The sequence below is a fragment of the Aulonocara sp. 'chitande type north' Nkhata Bay genome, linkage group LG14 (assembly GCF_057382095.1).
Source record: "Aulonocara sp. 'chitande type north' Nkhata Bay isolate Kocher_YH1m ecotype deep benthic linkage group LG14, A_spYH_male_GT1.1, whole genome shotgun sequence".
NCBI lineage: Eukaryota > Metazoa > Chordata > Actinopteri > Cichliformes > Cichlidae > Aulonocara > Aulonocara sp. 'chitande type north' Nkhata Bay.
Window position 1 is genome coordinate 34,402,552 of NC_141357.1, and position 19,210 is coordinate 34,421,761.

General features: G+C 39.8%; 1 protein-coding gene across 6 annotated transcripts in view; it reads left to right on the forward strand.

The window, feature by feature from the left end:
* Positions 1 to 858: 858 nt before the first annotated feature.
* ryr1b (ryanodine receptor 1b (skeletal)) overlaps positions 859 to 19,210 on the forward strand; it is a 65,083-nt gene continuing 46,731 nt past the window's right edge. For 2 of the 6 annotated variants that reach the window (XM_086262252.1, XM_086262254.1), the window contains exons 1-8: positions 3,432 to 3,728; positions 14,926 to 15,045; positions 15,149 to 15,250; positions 16,219 to 16,239; positions 18,420 to 18,494; positions 18,591 to 18,669; positions 18,905 to 19,017; positions 19,103 to 19,202. In XM_086262252.1, the coding sequence (XP_086118378.1) occupies positions 3,681 to 3,728; positions 14,926 to 15,045; positions 15,149 to 15,250; positions 16,219 to 16,239; positions 18,420 to 18,494; positions 18,591 to 18,669; positions 18,905 to 19,017; positions 19,103 to 19,202 (658 nt within the window). In that variant the 5' untranslated portion in view covers positions 3,432 to 3,680. Of the gene's footprint in view, positions 895 to 3,431; positions 3,729 to 14,925; positions 15,046 to 15,148; positions 15,251 to 16,218; positions 16,240 to 18,419; positions 18,495 to 18,590; positions 18,670 to 18,904; positions 19,018 to 19,102; positions 19,203 to 19,210 lie in introns of those variants that run through there. The other 4 variants (XM_086262251.1, XM_086262257.1, XM_086262253.1 and 1 more) reach the window with 4 other exon arrangements.

The following is a 19,210-nucleotide window of genomic DNA, read 5'->3' on the forward strand; positions in this document are numbered from 1 at the left end:
ACATGTTGCAGAAAGACACAACACGCCATTTCCGGACAATGTGGTAAACTTACTGTAATCTTAAGCAATGCTTCTTTAAAACAGGAAGCGCCACTCAGCTGGTGAAGAACATTGGACAAAAGAACAGCTAGTGCCATTTTACTATAACTCAACACGCTGGCACGCCCACGTTACCTGCAGCGTTACCTGAGTTTTAAAGCCCCCATAAGACTTTTGTCGTAACCACTGCGTATATTTCTATATGTTTTTTTTGTATCTATTATGTATGCAAAGTACATATTTTGAAAATTCGCAGCAAAACCACCAAACGTGATGCTTACAGTCTACGGAGCAGCCGTCCTGTTACGTGGAAGAGCTGAAAGTTTCATTACATCACATGTTTGCAGGGGATTCCTCCCTTTGCTTGAACCAGGTTTCAATAAAACAGTAAAATAACTCCATCTGAGTTAATTAATCAATTCCTTTAAACAACACCTATCTTATTTTGACTGTGATACTGTCATGACCTCTAATATATATCGTTAATTAATTATTTCGCTTGAGAGACACCTGTAAAGCCTTTTCCCATCAGTTCTCTGTATTATATTGCCTCCTTCAGGCGTACTGCAGCAACTGCACATAAAGCCAGCACGATTCGTGAGTTGGCAGAAAACGGGAGTCAGCAGGTTACTTCTGAATCGAGACTCATATTCCCAGAATTCATGTTAGTTCCGCCTCAGTGGCGTATCGCCTTCTTCACCGCCTCTTTTCCTCCTGCTCTCCGTTATCCGCTGAAAGGAGTTGTGTCCCGGCGAGCAGCGTCCTGAAACAGCTTTTCCGCTGCCAGCTGCGGTTGCAGTGGGAGATGGATGAGAAAGAAAGCATGCTCAAGGATGCCAGATGGAGACAGGGGAGGTAGGGATGTGTGCATGAGCACAGTGTCTGAAGGCTGGTCACCGTTGCTGTGAGAGTGTGATGTGCTTTTCTCCCCCCCAGCACTCAGACTTCCAGATTTATTGTCTGGTGCATCCCTTCTGCCTGTCAGGAGGGGTGTGACACGGACGCTCCTGCAGATCCACTGTTTCAATCAAAAGCAACTGTTGATTTTCTGAAAAGATGGCTTTTCAAGGGGAAAGCTTATGCCATGCAAAAAATATTTTTGGGAGGCCTACATAGTTGATTCACAGCCAGCTGACAACATTGTGTCTAGATGCAATGCATTTTTTTCCAAGCTAAACTGCTATTTCTTTGCTTTTCAATGAATTATAAGATCCCTGAAATAAGATATAAAAATTAAAACAAATAAAAAATATCAATTGTCCTTACATCTATAGTACTGTTCACACTGATTGTTAAATTCAACCAGTCTGATCAGTCAACAGTTCAGGACCCAATGATAATGAAGTGATATTAAACATAAAAAGCAACAAATCCTTATATTTCACGACCAACGTTGCCAATTGTTTTACAGAGTAAATGAATAATAGATTAATTTACTGTGGAAATGAATGTGTTGTTCATCACTGAGTCAATTTCATTATGATTTTACCTGCTGGATTCTTCCCCAGTCACTGCTGAGTTCATCTCTTAAATGTTAAACCCAGGCAGCACTAAAACCATCTAGAGGCTGTTGATAGAGGTATTGCTTCAGATAAGTGACAGGGAAACTCAAAATAATAGGCTGGTAATGAATCACTATTCTTAGGGGAAGTAGGAAGGTTGCTACTTTACCACTGAAGCATAAAACTGTAATTTTATGGAAGAGTGTAAAAGATCAAAGAGCTAATTAAAAGCCAGACAAAATATCTGTGCAGAGTGTCTCGTTCAGTTATCGATTGGGCTGTAAGACAGCTTCAGTGGTGTCCACCACACTGAAAGTGCCAAGCTGTAAGTTGAGCTGTACTTTGATCCAACAGATTACTTGATTACTTACTTACAAGGATGAGAGTTATATAATATACAATTCCTGTAGTATAGTGGTGAAAATAATCCTTGATCAACAACGAGTCACTCAACAACACCTGCATGTCAGGCAAGAATCTAAACCAGTTCTTTGTAACAGATCAGTTTTCTCTCTTCAACTATTGTTTAAAGAACACAAGCGATGTGATGACACAACTTCTCAGCATAAATGTGGGCTATGAAGTATTTATTATGTTTTCTGCCATTTCATTTCAAGGCCACGTTTAAAAAAAATAAAATGAAAACATTGCATCCTGTCAGAGTTTTTTTTTGTATAGTCAAAGTTGGACTGTGTTGGGAAAGTTATGAACCGTAGTGGTTTAGTTATTTGTCTAACAAGTTAAATATTTTGAGTAGAGCTACAAAGTCCTTTAGGGTTGTGTCAGGAAGATCATCTGGCATAAAAATCTGCCAGATCAAACATGCAGTGCTACAATTGTGGCTCTTGGGGGGATCGCCCTAATGGGGCGATCGTGGCTCAAGGGTTGGGAGGTCGCCTTGTAATCGGGAGGTTGCCGGTTCGAGCCCTGGCTTAGACAGTCTCGGTCGTTGTGTCCTTGGGCAACCACCGACTGGTGGTGGTCAGAGGGCCCGGTGGCGCCAGTGTCCGGCAGCCTCGCCTCTGTCAGTGCGCCCCAGGGTGGCTGTGGCTACAATGTAGCTTGCCATCACCAGTGTGTGGATGACTGGATGTGTAAAGCGCTTTGGGGTCCTTAGGGACTAGTAAAGCTATACAAATACAGGCCATTTACCAATAAAGGAACAGCTGAAAGTAGCTTCCAAATTGCAAATTCTGATCAAAACACACAGATGAGCTTTATGACTAAAGATGTTTGGTGTCTAACTTAGCTATTGTTGTATATAAGTTCATTTTGATTAAAAGATCAATCAGCACTAAAACGAATAATGAGCCATATATGGTAAATAATATAGCAAATTTCTTGTAAGTGTGACTTGCAATACTTCAAACATAAAACAAAGAACTAATGCAACCTGCTCGTCAAGTGATGCAGATATCTGAATTTCCAAATAGCTCATGTTGGGCCCAGAAGATCTAGTATGATGTTAATATACTGATACACTATTTATCCCAAATGGTTTTCTTGTGAAGAGCAGCTATCAGAATCAGAATACTTTATTGATCCCTGGGGGAAATTATTTTTTTGTTACAGTGCTCCAGTACAGCTACAGTAACTTACTCACTTTGAAGAGCTGAGGTGTGCTTTTGTGTGCTCTTATTGCACGCTCCCCAAAGGCTAGTCCTCACCCCTCTTTCCTTTTATAGCCTCAGACATGTGGAAGAAGGGGAGGGTGATGGAGGGGGGCAGCCTGTGTGAAGGAGTGGCCCACTTCTACAAACATGGCGCCACGGCTGGATGTGAACGGTGTAAATGTGTAACAAGGTGCCTGCCCCTCCCTCATCCACCCTCCATCCCTCCTACTCTCATCTGCTGTTGGGGATACGATCCAAAGAGGAGAGAGAAGCCGGGGAGAGCCTTGCCTCCTTGTCACTCTCTCACAACACCGTGAGAGCACAGGACGCATGCTGTCCTCCAGTACACCCACACACACTAGCACGGAGAGTGAGAGACACTGAGGCAGAGTGCGAAAGAGAAAGAGGGGTACAGGAACGAGGAAACTAAAAGAGGGAGGGACATAGCAAAGCCAAATCCTGACGGGAGAAAACTGAAGGGTTTTCTGTTTTCTCCTGAGGAGCTGCGAATAACCCTCGGTGAAAGATGGCAGAAGGGGGAGAGGGAGAGGAGGAGATTCAGTTCCTGCGAACGGTAAGTCCTACTTACTTTCCTATTGTGAAGGACTAACCTGCCCATCTGTTTGTAGACGAGTTCTAGAGATTAGTGGATGGAGAGTGAAGTCACGAGTTATTAAAGAAAAGAAGTGAGAAGAGAAACAAAACTATTTTTTTTATGTAGGAAAATCATTTGATTTAACTTTCAACCAGTCCTCATATTCCATCATCAGTTTCATGGCGCTTTCAGTGTTTCCTGGACGAATGGTTTCTTCACTTGTATCCCTTTTGCTCTCCTGGCATCGAATTTTTTAAAACTCAGATTTTGTAGTTGCAGTTCACAGAGCCAAGTCCCGCTTCTGTATATAGTTGACTATTTTTACGCCGCCCTCATTGTGCCATGACCTGCTTATTAGTTGATCTCTTTAAACCTAATAATTGATTATTTCAGTTTCGTAAGAGCTCAGAAATACATTACTCAGTCATATTTAGATCTTTCCACAATGCACCGCATATTGTCTTGCATAATCTCTTTTAAATTATCTTCATAATCTTCTAGATTTAAGAATAGGTGGTAACAGAGTATGTGTGCATATGTGTGTGTGAGCACAGATAGATAGACAGGGGCTGGTGCATCTGTTAGCATCGTTATCTATTTATATCTAAGGAAAGTAGAGCCTGTCAGAGTGGGGTGAGAAGGCAGAGCAACAAGCTAGCCAGAGTTTGCAGGGGACAGCTGCCCAAAAGCTATACATCTTCCTTAGTGACGCAAACAGACAGAGTGTTGCGATAGCCACTTCACAGTTTAAAACCTGTAGGAGAAGACCCCCCAGAACCATCTGCACCAGCTGAGAAGGCAAAATAGGTCTTTATAACCACAATATGTGAGAAAACACTCAATGAAACTGGTCTAGATGTCTGTATTGATCACTGTTTTTTATTTGAATCCACACTGCTTCTATCACTGCAACCTAAAACTTACCAACTTATATTAGGACCTACAAGAGATCTGGGCAAAATGTTTCCCAACCCCTTTCCTTTTACTTTATGTCAGCTGGGATAAACTCCAACCCCTACAATCATAAATTAGATGAAATATGTTTCCTGAACTCCCAATTAATGCTCAGTGCAGGGAACCTATTGTTAATTCTTCTCGTTATATCTTTGCCTGTGTGAAACGTAATAATTCCTTCGAAAAATTCATTTAGATATCGTATATTATTTTCACTGACACATATATTATGTGTCAGTGAAAAGTAATACTGACTTTTGAGCAGACTGTTTCCAGACGCTTGTGTGAGCTATCAAAGTGTTTCACTTGGTTTTCCTTTGCAAACAGCTTTAACAAAAACACTGCAGTGAAATGTGTTTCTGCTAGTTTGTGTAATTGCTATCATTGCTGAAATGTTTACCTAAGTGACACTGAATCTGTTTCGATGTGAATACCAAAGTGCAAGTACAAGTATAAAAGAGCGTAGACAGAGGCATACAGAACAACCAAAAGCAAATTATTGATGGACAGGATTCATTTCAAGCTTGTGAAGCCAGCTCACAATAACCACAAGAATTACAGAGTAACACAGCTGTTGCTGTCTCAAAAAAATGTTATTTTCTATCTTAAGAAACTTACAAATGAATTGCAAGCCACACTTTGAATGCCTTCAGCAGGTTTGTCATTTGGTCCAAGAGGATCAGTTAGGATGAAACTATAGAACACCAACACTTCAAAAGAAAAATAAATAGTGTAGCTCTCTTTGAATTATTAATGTCTTGTGGACTTCAATGGGTTTATCTTTGACACTAACAGTGTCAGGGTCAGAGGTTCTGTCGACATTTTTTGCAGGAATACAGTACTAAAAATGTTGGTGCTCATGGCGCTGTTAGGCCTTTGGATTAAAGCATCCACCAAATGTTTCTGGTTATTACTCTTTTAAATACATGGGAGGCATTGTGTGAGTCAGCTGTCTCACTCTGTTGGGGTAGTTCCCTTGGTTATGTTGGAAGTGGGAGATGTGAAGAAAATGAAGAGAGAGCACAGAGGAGGTTTTAACTCACCTGGACCAGCTGGGCAGCAGATTGTAGCTATGTCCAATGTTATCTTTTTGCCGTTATGTAATGAGACATGAAGGTTCATAGCCTGCACGTCAAGGCTTTCTTTTGAGCTCAGGGTTTTGGCTTATACCTAGAAAATACTTCTGTAAAACAATTTCAGGCAAATGAGCAAAGTCAACCTTTAAAGTTAAGAGAAATGCAGGTAATTATTTTCGTTATGAGCTAGCTGTTTAAGATATTAGTTCAAGTAAAGCATAAGTTATATCTTACTAACGCCTGTAGGTCATAGAAGTAAAATTTTGGGACTCACAAGTAATGTGTTATATGCAGTTACGGTTAACTTGACTGCCGGTGTTTTTTTCTCTTTTATTCAAGGTCCTAATTTTATAAAGTTCAAATGCCCCCTCATGTCCATCATCGGGACTACAAGTCATAATTTGGACTTCCCTACTCCCCTGTGGAAATCACTGAACCCTTTTGTTGTTTGTTTATTAAAGCAGCTAAAAGAAAAAGCATTGTAATCTCATTGGTCCCTTTGTTTTTATCATTTTCTCTGTTACTCTATTGTTTTTCACCCCTGCTGGGAATCCTCCAAGTAACAAGAAAAGCCGTGGGAGTTTTAGCGTAAGGCAATGCATTTAGTGCTGCATTTAGTGATTTGGGGGTTAGGGGTGGGGGATGTTTAATAGTGAGGGAGGAAAAGAAGACAAGATGAGATCCGTTAAATTGTAAATGCTGTTCAGTGTGGGACACGGGGAACACTTCAGCACATCTCCAGTGACTGTTTTTACATCACGAAAAGCCACTTATAGATTACTCAGCAGTCCTTCTCTATTTGGTTCTGGTTTATGGTGTTCTTGTAATACAGCCCTGGCCTGTGACTCATACAGCGGTGACTGATCGCAGTGTGGCTTGAATAGTTGTACATTCAGAAGTGAGCTTAGCCTTTCCACCTGCTCTGCAGTAGCAGGTTATTTAAAATCGGTCTCCACTCAAACAAAGTGGATGCCCTTCGGTGAACTACAGGTATCTCGTACTCAGCCTGCCCCCTAAAAAATGTGCAAGCACTTCAGCCCCCGCATTTACTGTCAGAGCAGAGACTGTCTTTACTTGCAGTAGCTAGCAGACTTTTCTTTTCTCTTCAGTGGTAGCCACAGCCTGCACTGATGTCTCACATAAACGTGAAAGATCCCAGACAGCGGTGCTGTTTCTCTGTTGGTGAAACTAAAAGCTGTGTCACTGTTTCACGATGCCACATTTGCCATTTTAAAGCACACAAGCAAGCGAGTTTAAGGGGCAGTCGAGTTCCAGTCTATAACAGCAGTTTCTTTTTATAGTGTGCCACTATAAGTGCACACGTTCAGGAGGGAGAAACCAGAGGAGCCAGTGTCCTATTTGCCAGCATCCTTTGGGAGAAGTGGTATGTGTACATGTGTAGACATGGGTGTCTTTCTCTGTGCATCAAGCGAACAGAGACACTGTACATTGTTTTGACAGTTATGACATTTACGGTCAATACAGGCCTGAATATCGCCTTTAAACCAGAACACTATGGGCTGTTGAATTATGTTTGCAGTGAACACTGAATTGGTATTTTGCTGGGTAAAAGGAGAGAGTTAAGAAATCCTCTAAAACAATAGATTGTTTTGTAAGTCATTAAAATGTAAAAAAAAATAAAAATAAAGATATTGTTGGGAAAAAAAAACAATAGATTGTAACTATAAAATCAAGGCCTTTGTTTTTATCTTTATAATTTTCATTTTTATTCATCCATCTATTTTCCTCAGCTTATTCAAGCCAGGGTCATGGGGGGTGGGGGGGGGGGGGGGGGGGGGGTTACTCATCTGCAGATGAGATGAGGCTGACTGAGGAAGGCCAAAACTGTTGATACATATTTTGTTTGATGGTGTTCCTGTATAACTGTACTGAGATACGGAGTCTCCATATTTCACCCTGAACGACTGTGTCCCTTCTCTTTTGATATCTCTCTCTCTTTTCTAACACACACACATACACTGAGCACATCTGGGAGCTACAGTAGCAGCAGATATTGTACTGACAGCAGATGACAGACGGGGTAATGGGGATAGGGAGAGTGCAAGCAAAACACCGCTTTAGAAGTGCTGAGCCTAGGAGATAACCACATCCACATTGGAATAGCAACACATATAAAGCTGCTCTCTCTCACACACACACACACACACACACACACACACACACACACACACACACACACACACACACACACACACACACACACACACACACCCAGCACCTGTCATTCTGCCTGCTTTGGTCACAGCAGTTTACACAATAAACAGGTGGTCCGCTTTGCTCTTGGGCACGAGACAGACATAGGGGTGTGGGGGGTTCTGTACAAGCGTTGCAAAGTGACACAACTGTCTTGTTATGCTTGTGTGTGTTTGTTTACACTTAAATAGTCCAAACAAAGTGAAGTGAGGGGAACTGTAAAGAGTTAAATACTTACAAACTTAAGGCAAACACAACTTGTTTTGGCATTGCTATGCCTCATTCCAGTTGTTATCATACAGCCTGTATTTAACCAAAAAACAAAAATAATGTCTTCTACTGTTCTGTAGCTGGTAAACAAATAAACCGAACACTCCTAATACTTCATATACAGTCATGGATATATTCTAGTTCATGGTATAAAACTCAATAATCAGACACATGCTGTTAGAGACTGTATTCATAACGCACACATCAAAGCTGAATCTGCATTTATGAGTTGTTACGTCATCATTGTCTAGCACTGTATCACAGTTTAACAACATAACCCATTTTAACAGGAAAACATTGTAGAACCAGTGTCATTGTGATAGATTACATTAATTCTGTCATTGAATATCTTATAGAAATGAATGGAACATAGAAGCATGGTGTGCAAATGTTTAGTGTTTTTGTCTTTTCAGTCCTTGTATTTTTGGGTATTTTGCTGTATGTTCATTTTTAACATGTAACACTTGTCTTGTCATCTTGCTGTGCCGTGACTCTTAATGCTGCGTGTAACTTCAAAATTTCACATCTGTCTTACATTGGCTTGCTGATCAGCAAAATATTTTGCATAGACTTAAAGCAAATGAACTTTTTTGAAGAATGGAACATGGATTTAGGCCAGCTAAAATAACTGATTTATATAAAATTGCTTTCCATTCATTTGCTAATGTCTGTCAGGATTATCATCTTTCAAAGGGCAGAGGCAGTTTAGCGTCATTTCTGGTAGTTTGTAGCTGTTTTTCTAACCTGGATGAAAATAAAGCCTGTGTGGGCTTTCAAAACTTTTATTTAAAATTCAACTTAGATCTTCCTGAGCACTGGATTTGAGAGTTAACACAGCTTTAGCTAAGTTGTGTTTTCTAAATGTGCAACCCACTAAGCTTTTAGAGAATTTGCAATGATTAATTACTGCCTGTCATCTAAACTAACATCTCCAGTAGCTCTAATATAAACTGCTTTTTTGTAACATTAGTTTAGGTTTGTTTTCCTTCTTCTTTATGTTCTTCAGTAGCAGAAGATGTCTGCTAGTTTCCTATGTGTTCAGTATCTTGCCTGTGAGCAAGAGAATCTCTTTTGGCTCTTTCTTCAAGTAAGACCTCCAAGTATCTGCTGGTCAGCAGAAGGAGGGAATGGGATAGTGACAGGTGCAGCCAACTAAAATAGGAGTGGAGTGGAAGGGGAAGGCCCAGAGCAGGGTTGGTAGAGGTAACGGAGAAAGAAGGAAAGGGATGAAAGGACAGAGAGAATAAAACGGGTGAGAAATGCACATTGAAACAAATAGCTTAGAGAAAATTAGTAAGAATAAAAGAGAAAGCTCTTAATGTTCACAACATTGCGTCCCGTCTATTATGAAAGATTTATCTGCAATAGTTTAATGTAGCATAACAGCTTCCCTGCCTTTGTTCTTTGCCTATCTCAGCTAACTTTCATTCTTTATGAGCTATCTGCAAAACCAAGTCATCATTCCACATTAGATATCTCACCTAAAGCAGACACATACATTTACAGCATTGTAATTACTCCTTAGATCACTGCATCAATAGGAAGTTTCTTATTTTTCCTGTCATTTCTCTTCTGACCTGTAATATTTACTCTGCAGTTGTGTAAAAATGGGTTTAATGCTTAGTATCCCACTGTCAGCCAATATGCTTTTCTCTAATGCTGCAAATACAAAAAACAGCTCAGAGGAGGAAGCCTCTCACTTTAGCAGATGGAAACATTTTTTGGTATTTCCAATTCACCTAGGGAGGATTTAAATTTGCTCTAATGTGGTGCTAACTGAAAGGGAAAGAAGCTTCGCATTTAAGTAGATATTGTAATGTGTGCATGACTTTCTCTGAATCTTTTCAATCAGTGTTGAATGACGTTTATGATGTTTCACTATCGAGTGTCATACAAGTATTAACACCGTAATATAGTTAGAGGAGTTATATGTACCATTAGCAGTAAGAGAAAAAGAAAAGAAACTTCTGTTGAGCTGTTTAACGACAAATTGAGATTTGAAAATTTTTCTAAAATTCACACAGTTTTTCAAAGAAGGTACAAAGTAGGATGAGCCAAACCATAATGGATTACTTGCCACAGCTCTTCTGTAGATTTGGCCACTCTCATTTGGTTCTGTGTCTTCATGTAAGTGCACAATGACTCAGATCAGGGCTCTGTGGGGGCTATACCATCTGTTAATAGAGTGTTTTTCTTATTCTTGCTGCTGAAGAAAGTTCTTAATTAATCTGCTTGCAGGTCTGGGGCTGCAGTTTCACATGCTGCAGATTGAGTTTAGGTCAGATGCCTCCTAATGATATTATGCTGTGGAGAAGAATCCCATAAATCCAGATACTTCCAAAAAATGCACTTAAATATTTTTTTAACCCACTTACAGTTAATCCCAGAAAAAAGTGCAACTGATGCTATGACATGGTTTCAGAGGTGTTATGGTAAATTATAGGGTTTTTATCTGGTGAGCACTGTATGCAGCCTAACACAGCTGTCAGACTCGATGATTGATTTCACATCCTCAGCTTTCACAGACCTGAGAAGATATTGGAAAAATAAAGATTTCGTCCTTTTTTAAGTCTAAATTCAAGAGTTTAAAGACATAACTGCTTATACATCAGAATATAAATATACATATTGAATATTTGATTTTATATATAATTTTATATATAGTAACACATACTACATATAATAGTAGTATGTGTTTCTTTAGCACCGATGTGTAAAAATACTACTACAATTTCATTGTAGTATTGTACAAAGTATGAAACTTTGTATAAAAGAATGAGAATAAAGAGTGAAACTTTAAACTTTGAGTGAAATGTGCAATAAAAGTCAGGGAGAACAGGAGAAGGATGTTTGGAAGCTTTAATTTAATTTAAAACCCTGTGAGTTCTACTACCCCTCTGTTAGACAGCTGTGACGAAGGATGCTGATTGTGCACCTGCATGGTCTCTCCCAGTATTCAAAGGGAAACCCCATCACTATTCTCCCCTCTGGCTTATTGAACTGTTCCTCTCCTCCACCCACATATTGAGTAATGTGCTGTCCCTCACTCTTTTTATGTCTACAGGAATATAATCAATAGCCTGGGGTGTCCTGCATCAGCACAGTTAAATGGGAGCATTGGACAGAAATCTAGAGCCATAAAGAAAGAATGAATATGTTATCTGTTTGCTAATGATTCGATTAAAGGACAGGTTTTCAGTAGCATAGATGTAGCTGTGTAGCATAAAAGGCAGAACTAGTTTGTTGCTGCTGAGCTGCTGATTCTGATGTGAGAAACCACTTGACTCAGTTGGATGAGTGTGTGAGTGTAATTTCTAAATATATAACTAGAATTCAGTATAAAAAGAAGTTTTTTTTTATAAACGTGTCTATAAACCCACTTGCTCCTGTCTCACAGTCCCTTTGTGCTGAATTAAAGCTGATCACCTGCTAGTGGAAAATGGTCAATTTACCAGCAGTTAGAAGTGTAACTTTGTTGCAAGTGTTGACGTCATTGTATCGGACATACCGGTGTAAAGATGTCCCAAATAACCCATAAACTGTTAAATCCCAGATAAACTAGGCCTATATCTTACACTTGGGGACCTGCGGTGTGTCAAAGATGCTGTTGCCCCAGCTGTAATTTAAGAACATCCTCTATAAACAGTCACTGTCCACAAACCAAACAAACCAAACAGTGACGCACCGCCGCGGCCACAGCAATATTTTTCCCAGCTTTGTTCACAGATGTTCTATTACACCTGGTTCCCTGATTGTGGCTAATCTCTTAGTTTAGGAGATCATGAAAGGATTAGAGGGAGCAAATATCACTCACCATTTTGCATCTGTTTGCTTGTTTACTTCCTGTCTGCCGCGGGCACCATGCCTGCTTTTCTGGGGAATCCTTGGCTATCCTCTGTCTGCATGTGCACCATTAGAGGGCCCTAGAGAATATACAAAGGTGTCTGCTTTCACTATCTGTGCTTGTGGCTGTAAATCTCTGGTGCAATACATACTTCTGTTGGTGCTATTAATGCTCACTAGTTGGTTTGTTTGTTTGTCTGTCTACTATTTTCGTTCCGTTTGTCTTAACTTCTCCTTTTAACCTCAAATATCCTGATACTTCAGCTGCCAAGTCCTAACATGGTTTGGCTGTAGCCTTACAAGCAGCATTTGCATGAGGCATTAAATGTGTTTTATGTTTTTATGTGGCTCAGGTATAAGTTCAGTGGGTCAGATGAGTAATAATCATGACATCCTGACTTCCACTCAGTGAATCCTAGCTGTCTTGGTCCCATCAGATATGGTCACAACAGATGAACAAATAATCAGAAGTTGTGGTTGGTGTACAATTAACTGTCAGGTGCACATCTTCCAAATCCTTAAAGCTGCCTCTATTAATAACTGTGTGAGCTAAGCCTGTGGGTTTGTGTGTCAGCTTTTCACGTGGTCAAATTGGAAGTGATTCACACTGTGTGACTTCTGGAAGGACACTGCCCTGTAGCTGCTGATACATTTGACTTAGGAGTATTATAAATGTTGGGGAAAGTTGGTTTCTTATCTTCACTGTGTCACAAATGACTTTTCCACAGTGTGGCGGGGCTTTGGTGTTTATTCTGTTCCAAAGTCCCAAATATTAGCTAATAATCATCATTAACCACTTTCAAGAACATGTTCACAAAATACTAACGCACAAAAAATAACACAAATTGAAAAACTGATAAAGAAAACAAAAAAAGTATTCTTTCTATACAAACTTTAGTCCTTGCAGTCCTCTAGAAAATCCTGTTTTTTTTTTAGATCATGACTGCAGAGGTAGAAGCTGTGTTTGTCTACCATGTGGGGCAGCGGCTGTTGAAATAGATTAGAAGCCAATGAGCAGGACTGCTGTATAATTGTAGGACATACAGTGTGTATGGTTGCCACCTGATCACTCAACAGTAAACCACTTGGTAACTTTAGTCTTTCAGACTCTTATTAGGTCAGCCCTATCTGCTTAATGAGGTTTGAGTATTTGTGCACTGGCCTCAAAACATGATCGCTTTAGACAGTTTAACCCTGACTTAGAGCTGTTTAGACCTTGTAGCCTTATTGTCGTTCTGTAATGCTGGCTTTAGAACAGGTATACTGAGTCGATAAAGATGCATGTCATTGTAGTGCGTGCAGGTACTGGTCTGAATCTCAGCTTGGTGCTGTGTAGGTAGATATTGTTGTTGCACAAGGGAGACAAAAAAAAATCTTCCAAATCCAATTTTGTTTCCTGATACTTCTGAGGTTTAAAAGTCAGGTTAAAAAAAACTGTGCGAGCCCTGTGCAGTTTTAGTAACTCTTGACTTGCATTGAGTGCTGTTGCTCATGTCTGCAGTGAAAGAGAGAGGACACATTGCTCCACTTTTCTGAAGTGCAGAGCAGGCAAAGCAAGGAAAGGACAGAGAAGACATTTCTAGGCTGAGGAGATGATAGATGATAGCTCAGCCAAAGGAAGAGGGGTCACTTTTCAGCCAAAGAAATACTCGAGGCCTCTGGGCATAAGAGATGAGTAGATGTTATGAGGTCACAGCTCTGCATCGTTTTCCATTTTCCTGTTATATGCTAAGCTATAAACATAGATCTGCAAAATCCTTTCCTGCCTTTGACCTCGCTTCAAAGGCCCTGCTATTTTTCTAACAGTAAGTCATGACACATTACAGCTGCAGAATCACCAGGGTGAGACAGCGAGCACTTCAAGAAATGAGAAGACAGAATGATACATTACTTGTTAGACGAGAGGGGAGAAAAGTCAGGGATCCGTCCAGAGCTGTAGAGGGGATAGTATTCAGGTTAAATGATGGAGCCACTTACATAATGACTGAGTAGAAGAAACAGCTGAGAATTTTGAGTGTCAGGTGTGAGGTTCACATGCGAGGGGGTGTTTATTGCTGTATTTACAACAGTCTCTGCAGCGTCCAGGCATTGACGAGGAGCAAACAAATTACTCACTGTTAGCATTCTGCCCATGGAATAGAGGCACATCTAAATATTGTGCCATACCTCACTAAAAGGAGCTGTTTAAATTCTGCTGAAAGCTCATATCCAATTAATCCTTTACACATTCACAATTCAAATTTCTCAATGTGTACATAAGATCTACCTATTTTAGTCATGTTATTGTTGTGGTGATGGATTTAAACTAAGATTGATTTGAAAAGTTGTTATTTATTCATGCAATAGTTTCATAGCTTCAAAGTGCACTAAATTATTGCAGGTTTAGCATTCGCTGTGATAGATTATCTACTTAAAGCAACAGATTAATTAGTGGTAAAGTCATAAAACATACTAAATCAGAGGGTTTTTCTCTAAGTGTACTAGTCATTTTTACTTCAGTCACTGTGTACTCTACAGCAAGTGTCTATTTGAAATGTGCTGTAGACAAGTTTTCCTTTTTTGCACTTCTTGCAGAGAATTTCAGTTCAGTCAATAAAAGGTCAGCATTGTACAACAGAATGCCTGCAATATCAAGTGAAAACATTGTTTTTAATAAAAAAAGAAATACCTAAAAAAACAACCTGGCAAGCACAACTGCAACAAACATGTAAGAGAAAACTGTAGTTGAATAAGTCATGTAAAATGATGCATCCTAAAATTAAAAGAACAGTGAATAAGAAATATCGATAACAGTTTGTTTGTTTGTTTACTGAGTGCAGGATGACCAGGTAGTTCTGCAGTGCACTGCCTCCGTCCTGAAGGAACAGATTAAACTGTGTCTCTCCTGCGAGGGCTTCGGGAACCGTCTCTGCTTCCTTGAAACCACATCCAACGCTCAGGTGAGATTCTGTTACCCATTCCTCCCTTTCCCTTGTGCATCCACTTGCTTGTTTGTTTTTTGAACAATTTTAATTTACCTCTCTATTGTTTATGCATTTGCAGAATGTGCCCCCAGACCTGGCCATATGTTCCTTCATTCTGGAGCAGTCTCTCTCAGTCCGTGCTCTGCAGGAGATGCTGGCCAACACCGTGGAGATGACCGAGGTGGGGGTCATAACTAAAATAATAAAATAATGAAACTAGTAGAGGATATATAGAAATATATTGAGAGGGTGATTCATAAATGTAAGAGATTCATGGAGTGCTAAAAGGAATGCGACTGATGAAAGGCACACTAAAGAAATATACTTAGTTATGAAGATTTTTAAGGTCTCTCTGAATGCAAAAATGTGTATATTCTGGATGCAATTTTACTGCCTCTGTCACTGTCCATCTTACTGTCACCAGACAAAAGTTGTCACATTCAGCTGGAATTGCTAACGTCATTGTGTTTGCAATTTGTTGTGTGCAGTTGTTGAGCATAACTTTTCTGTGTCGTCTCCCACTACTGCCAAACCTATATGGCAAGAAAAACGACAACACTTTTGAAAGTCTGCATATGAAATTGACTCTATTTCCACCATGTCAACAAGAAGTACCCAGCCAAGTTTAACAACAAAATAGATGCAGCAACCCTCTAACAATTTCCAGTCTGTTTTACTTGATGCACAACAGCTAACATTAATACGGATAAATAATTTTTACCTCATACCTTATTGCAAAGTTGGCTGTTTCTAACAGTATATGAATTAAGAAACCGTTGACTACATCGTTCTGTATGTACTTAAAAACATCCTGGTTCAGAACACTTTGTTTCCAGTCTGAGACTGAGAGATCCTCGACATGTCTCTGTTTTAGACAGAGAGAAATAAATTTGCAGTTTATGTGGGTCAGACTGTTTAGTAGCGCGTGCCAGTCCTGTCTTAATATGTAGGTGGTATTTTTCTGCTCCATCACAGATGGAGCTTTCAAAATGAATTTAAAAAGTTCACAGTTGGAGATATTATGAACCAAATTCCTTCAGCCTACATAACCACCATCAATGGACTTATTTTTGGTGTTTATTTTATTATGATTTTGTTACTTGCCATCTGATACCCGCTCCCCTTCCCTTCTTGCTCTTTGCAAAGCAGGCAGTCGATTTGGACAAATGGGTATGTCTGTTAACGTGTGTTATTTCCTGTAATGTGTGTCCCAACCAACCTGGCAACTGTCCTTGTTCCTGTCATGTTGGCAAGTGGGTGTCCTAGTGAATGAAATACGTAGTGCTGTATCATTTACACATCTCGGTTTGTATCAGTTAAGCTCTCACCATAAGTAGGTGATTGTCATGAACACCTGTGTATAGCTTTTAGCAGCTGGTGGAGTTCAAGTCCACTGTCTCTGTGCTGAGCTATTAAAAACAGCACTGTTAAGCATAAAAAAGTAAAGTTTTAGGAAAAGATTAGATTTTTTTTCCACAGTTTTGAAGCAAGAATAGAGCACAGCATTTTTTCTAATAATTAAACTTCAATCTATCCCACAATATGAGACATAGCTACAAGGCATCACTCATTTGCATTTTGTGCAAAACGCAGCCCATTCATCATAATTATTATTTTACCTTGCTTGATGTTGCTCATTTGTTTTAGATCATTGTTCTTTGTGAGTCTTAAAAATTGACCTGTTATGCTTTTCTTTTTCCCCCCCTCATACTTCAGTTGTGGATGCTCATACTAAACATGGCCAAACATTCAAATAATAAGGTCGTATGTAAAGACAGTCCCCGGAAACAGAACACTCAGGATTCTCAGGATCTGGTCTGTCAGAGTTTTTTCTACACTTAGATGTGTATGATGCAAGAGGAGACATCCTTAACATGGTCATGTCAAACAGACACTTCTCGCAAAGAGCACATAAGCCCCATCCACATGCTGTTAAAACCACCCAGACAATCTGAAGAAAGCTGCCTTAAAGGGAGCGCGGCTTTAAAGGTGGAGGAGCTACAACAGTGGGTGAAAAGGGGCTGAACCAAAGCCCTGTGTGAGCCCACTCTAGCAGTCAAACAATAAAAATGAAGAGCTGGAAATGAGCATAACAGGTCCATTTTTATAACACATCCCAGTTCTCCTTTTATTCACAACATGTTATCATATTGATAAAAAAGATTAATTCATTATAAATGTACACACTTGGGTTTACTATCAAGGCATTCTGATCCTTGAAGGTTTTTGTAAGAGAAACTTTTGGTTGTTTTTGGTATTTTTTTCATTTTCAGATGATTACCAGTTAAGTATGCTTTTCACAATTTAACTACAATGGGCCATTTTGATTAGTATACAATCAAAATATCAGTTAGCACATCAAAAAAAACAAAAAAACAGTGTTGAATCTTTGATAAGACAGGTGAATGAAAGCTGATACAGCTGAGGCAATGATCTTAAGCTAGCTTTAAGAGAAACTATTTCAAGCCTTTTATTAGCTGCATTATGACTAGTCTAGACAGTTCCTGCTTCACAGGAGTTGAAAGATGTGGAAGAGCCAGGCTTCCCTACTGATGAACAAGAGGATGAGAATAGAATGGCATGCAGCCCAGCAGAGGTTCCCACCAACATATGTCAGGGATGGATGGAGAAATTGGACACCCCAGAGCTGCGGACAGGCCTAGCTCCTTCTTAACACACGCACTTGGGGATAAGGCCCACAACACAATCGCCAACACAACACCTGTCCTAACCAAGCCTCGTGCTAATGCTAATGCAGTTTAGAGCTGTTAGCATCATTCTAACACTTGACATACCTGCCCCTAACTCATCTCAGTGGATTATGGGTGCTAAACCCTTAATAAAGGTTTAGTCTTATCTTCCTGTCAGCACCCCTAAATGTTAAATGTTGCGCTTGTGTTTGAGACTATAACCTATGGTGACTGACATTAGGGTTTAAATAAATAAATTGGGCAGGTCACTATTGGTTAATATAAACTTGTGACTAAACTAGACATATTGTTTACATAAATTGAACACATCTGAAAGACAAGATACATATTATTGATCCTAATAGGATGTGTACTTTGACTGAAAAGTCTATGCACCATATACAGGATCAATGAATTCAACAAAAGTTGCTACATATAATGGACAATATAAAGGACAGGCTTAACTGAATAGAGCTTAAAGATCTTTAGTACATTCATTTTCAGTTATTGAAAGTTTCAACCAGCCTCTAATCTTTTCTTCTGACCTTTGAACCTTTAAAAATGTGTCGTTGTTTCCCCCCATCAGGTCAATGTGTTTGTTAAAGTATACAGTCACTTGTGTTGATTTGGCCTGTTAAGTATTTTTTTTTCTCACCTCAGTCGTCCCAGGGTGGAGGTCACCGCACTTTACTGTATGGTCATGCCATCCTTTTGAGACACCACCACTCAGGCATGGTAAGGCTAGAAATGAGCAAGAAATAAATGTAAACCTGTATAAGATGTCCTCAAATGCTCTAATTGGAGTCATGTCCTCTATAAAAATCTCTCCAGTACCTGAGCTGTTTGACTACATCTCGGTCCCTCACGGACAAGCTGGCCTTCGATGTAGGCTTACAAGAGGATTCCACCGGTAAGGGAAATGCAGCAGAATACATTTTAGGCCTGGTATTAGCTCATTATTCTCTGGTGCTATTGTTATTGCCAACATGAAAGCTACTGACAAAAATAGTCAGCAGTTTATATCCACTTTGTTGTTGGGCTACAGGATATAAGCAGTGATTGTGCAGTATCAGCATGTTGTTACCAAACACAAGTTATCTGTTATATTTTTGGAAATAGCTGTTTTTTTCTTACTCTTGTTGAAGGTGAGGCATGTTGGTGGACTATTCATCCAGCTTCTAAACAAAGGTCAGAAGGTGAAAAGGTCAGGGTGGGTGATGACCTCATCCTTGTCAGTGTGTCCTCTGAGAGATACCTGGTACGACTGCTCCTTGTTTTGCACAATGATGGAAACATATACACAGTATGTCTTTTTTAATCGTCTTCTTCTCTTCTGTCCCCAGCATCTGTCCTACGCCAGTGGAGATCTCATGGTGGACGCTTCCTTCATGCAGACTCTTTGGAACATGAATCCAATTAGTTCAGGCTGTGAACTAGCTGAGGGTACAAAC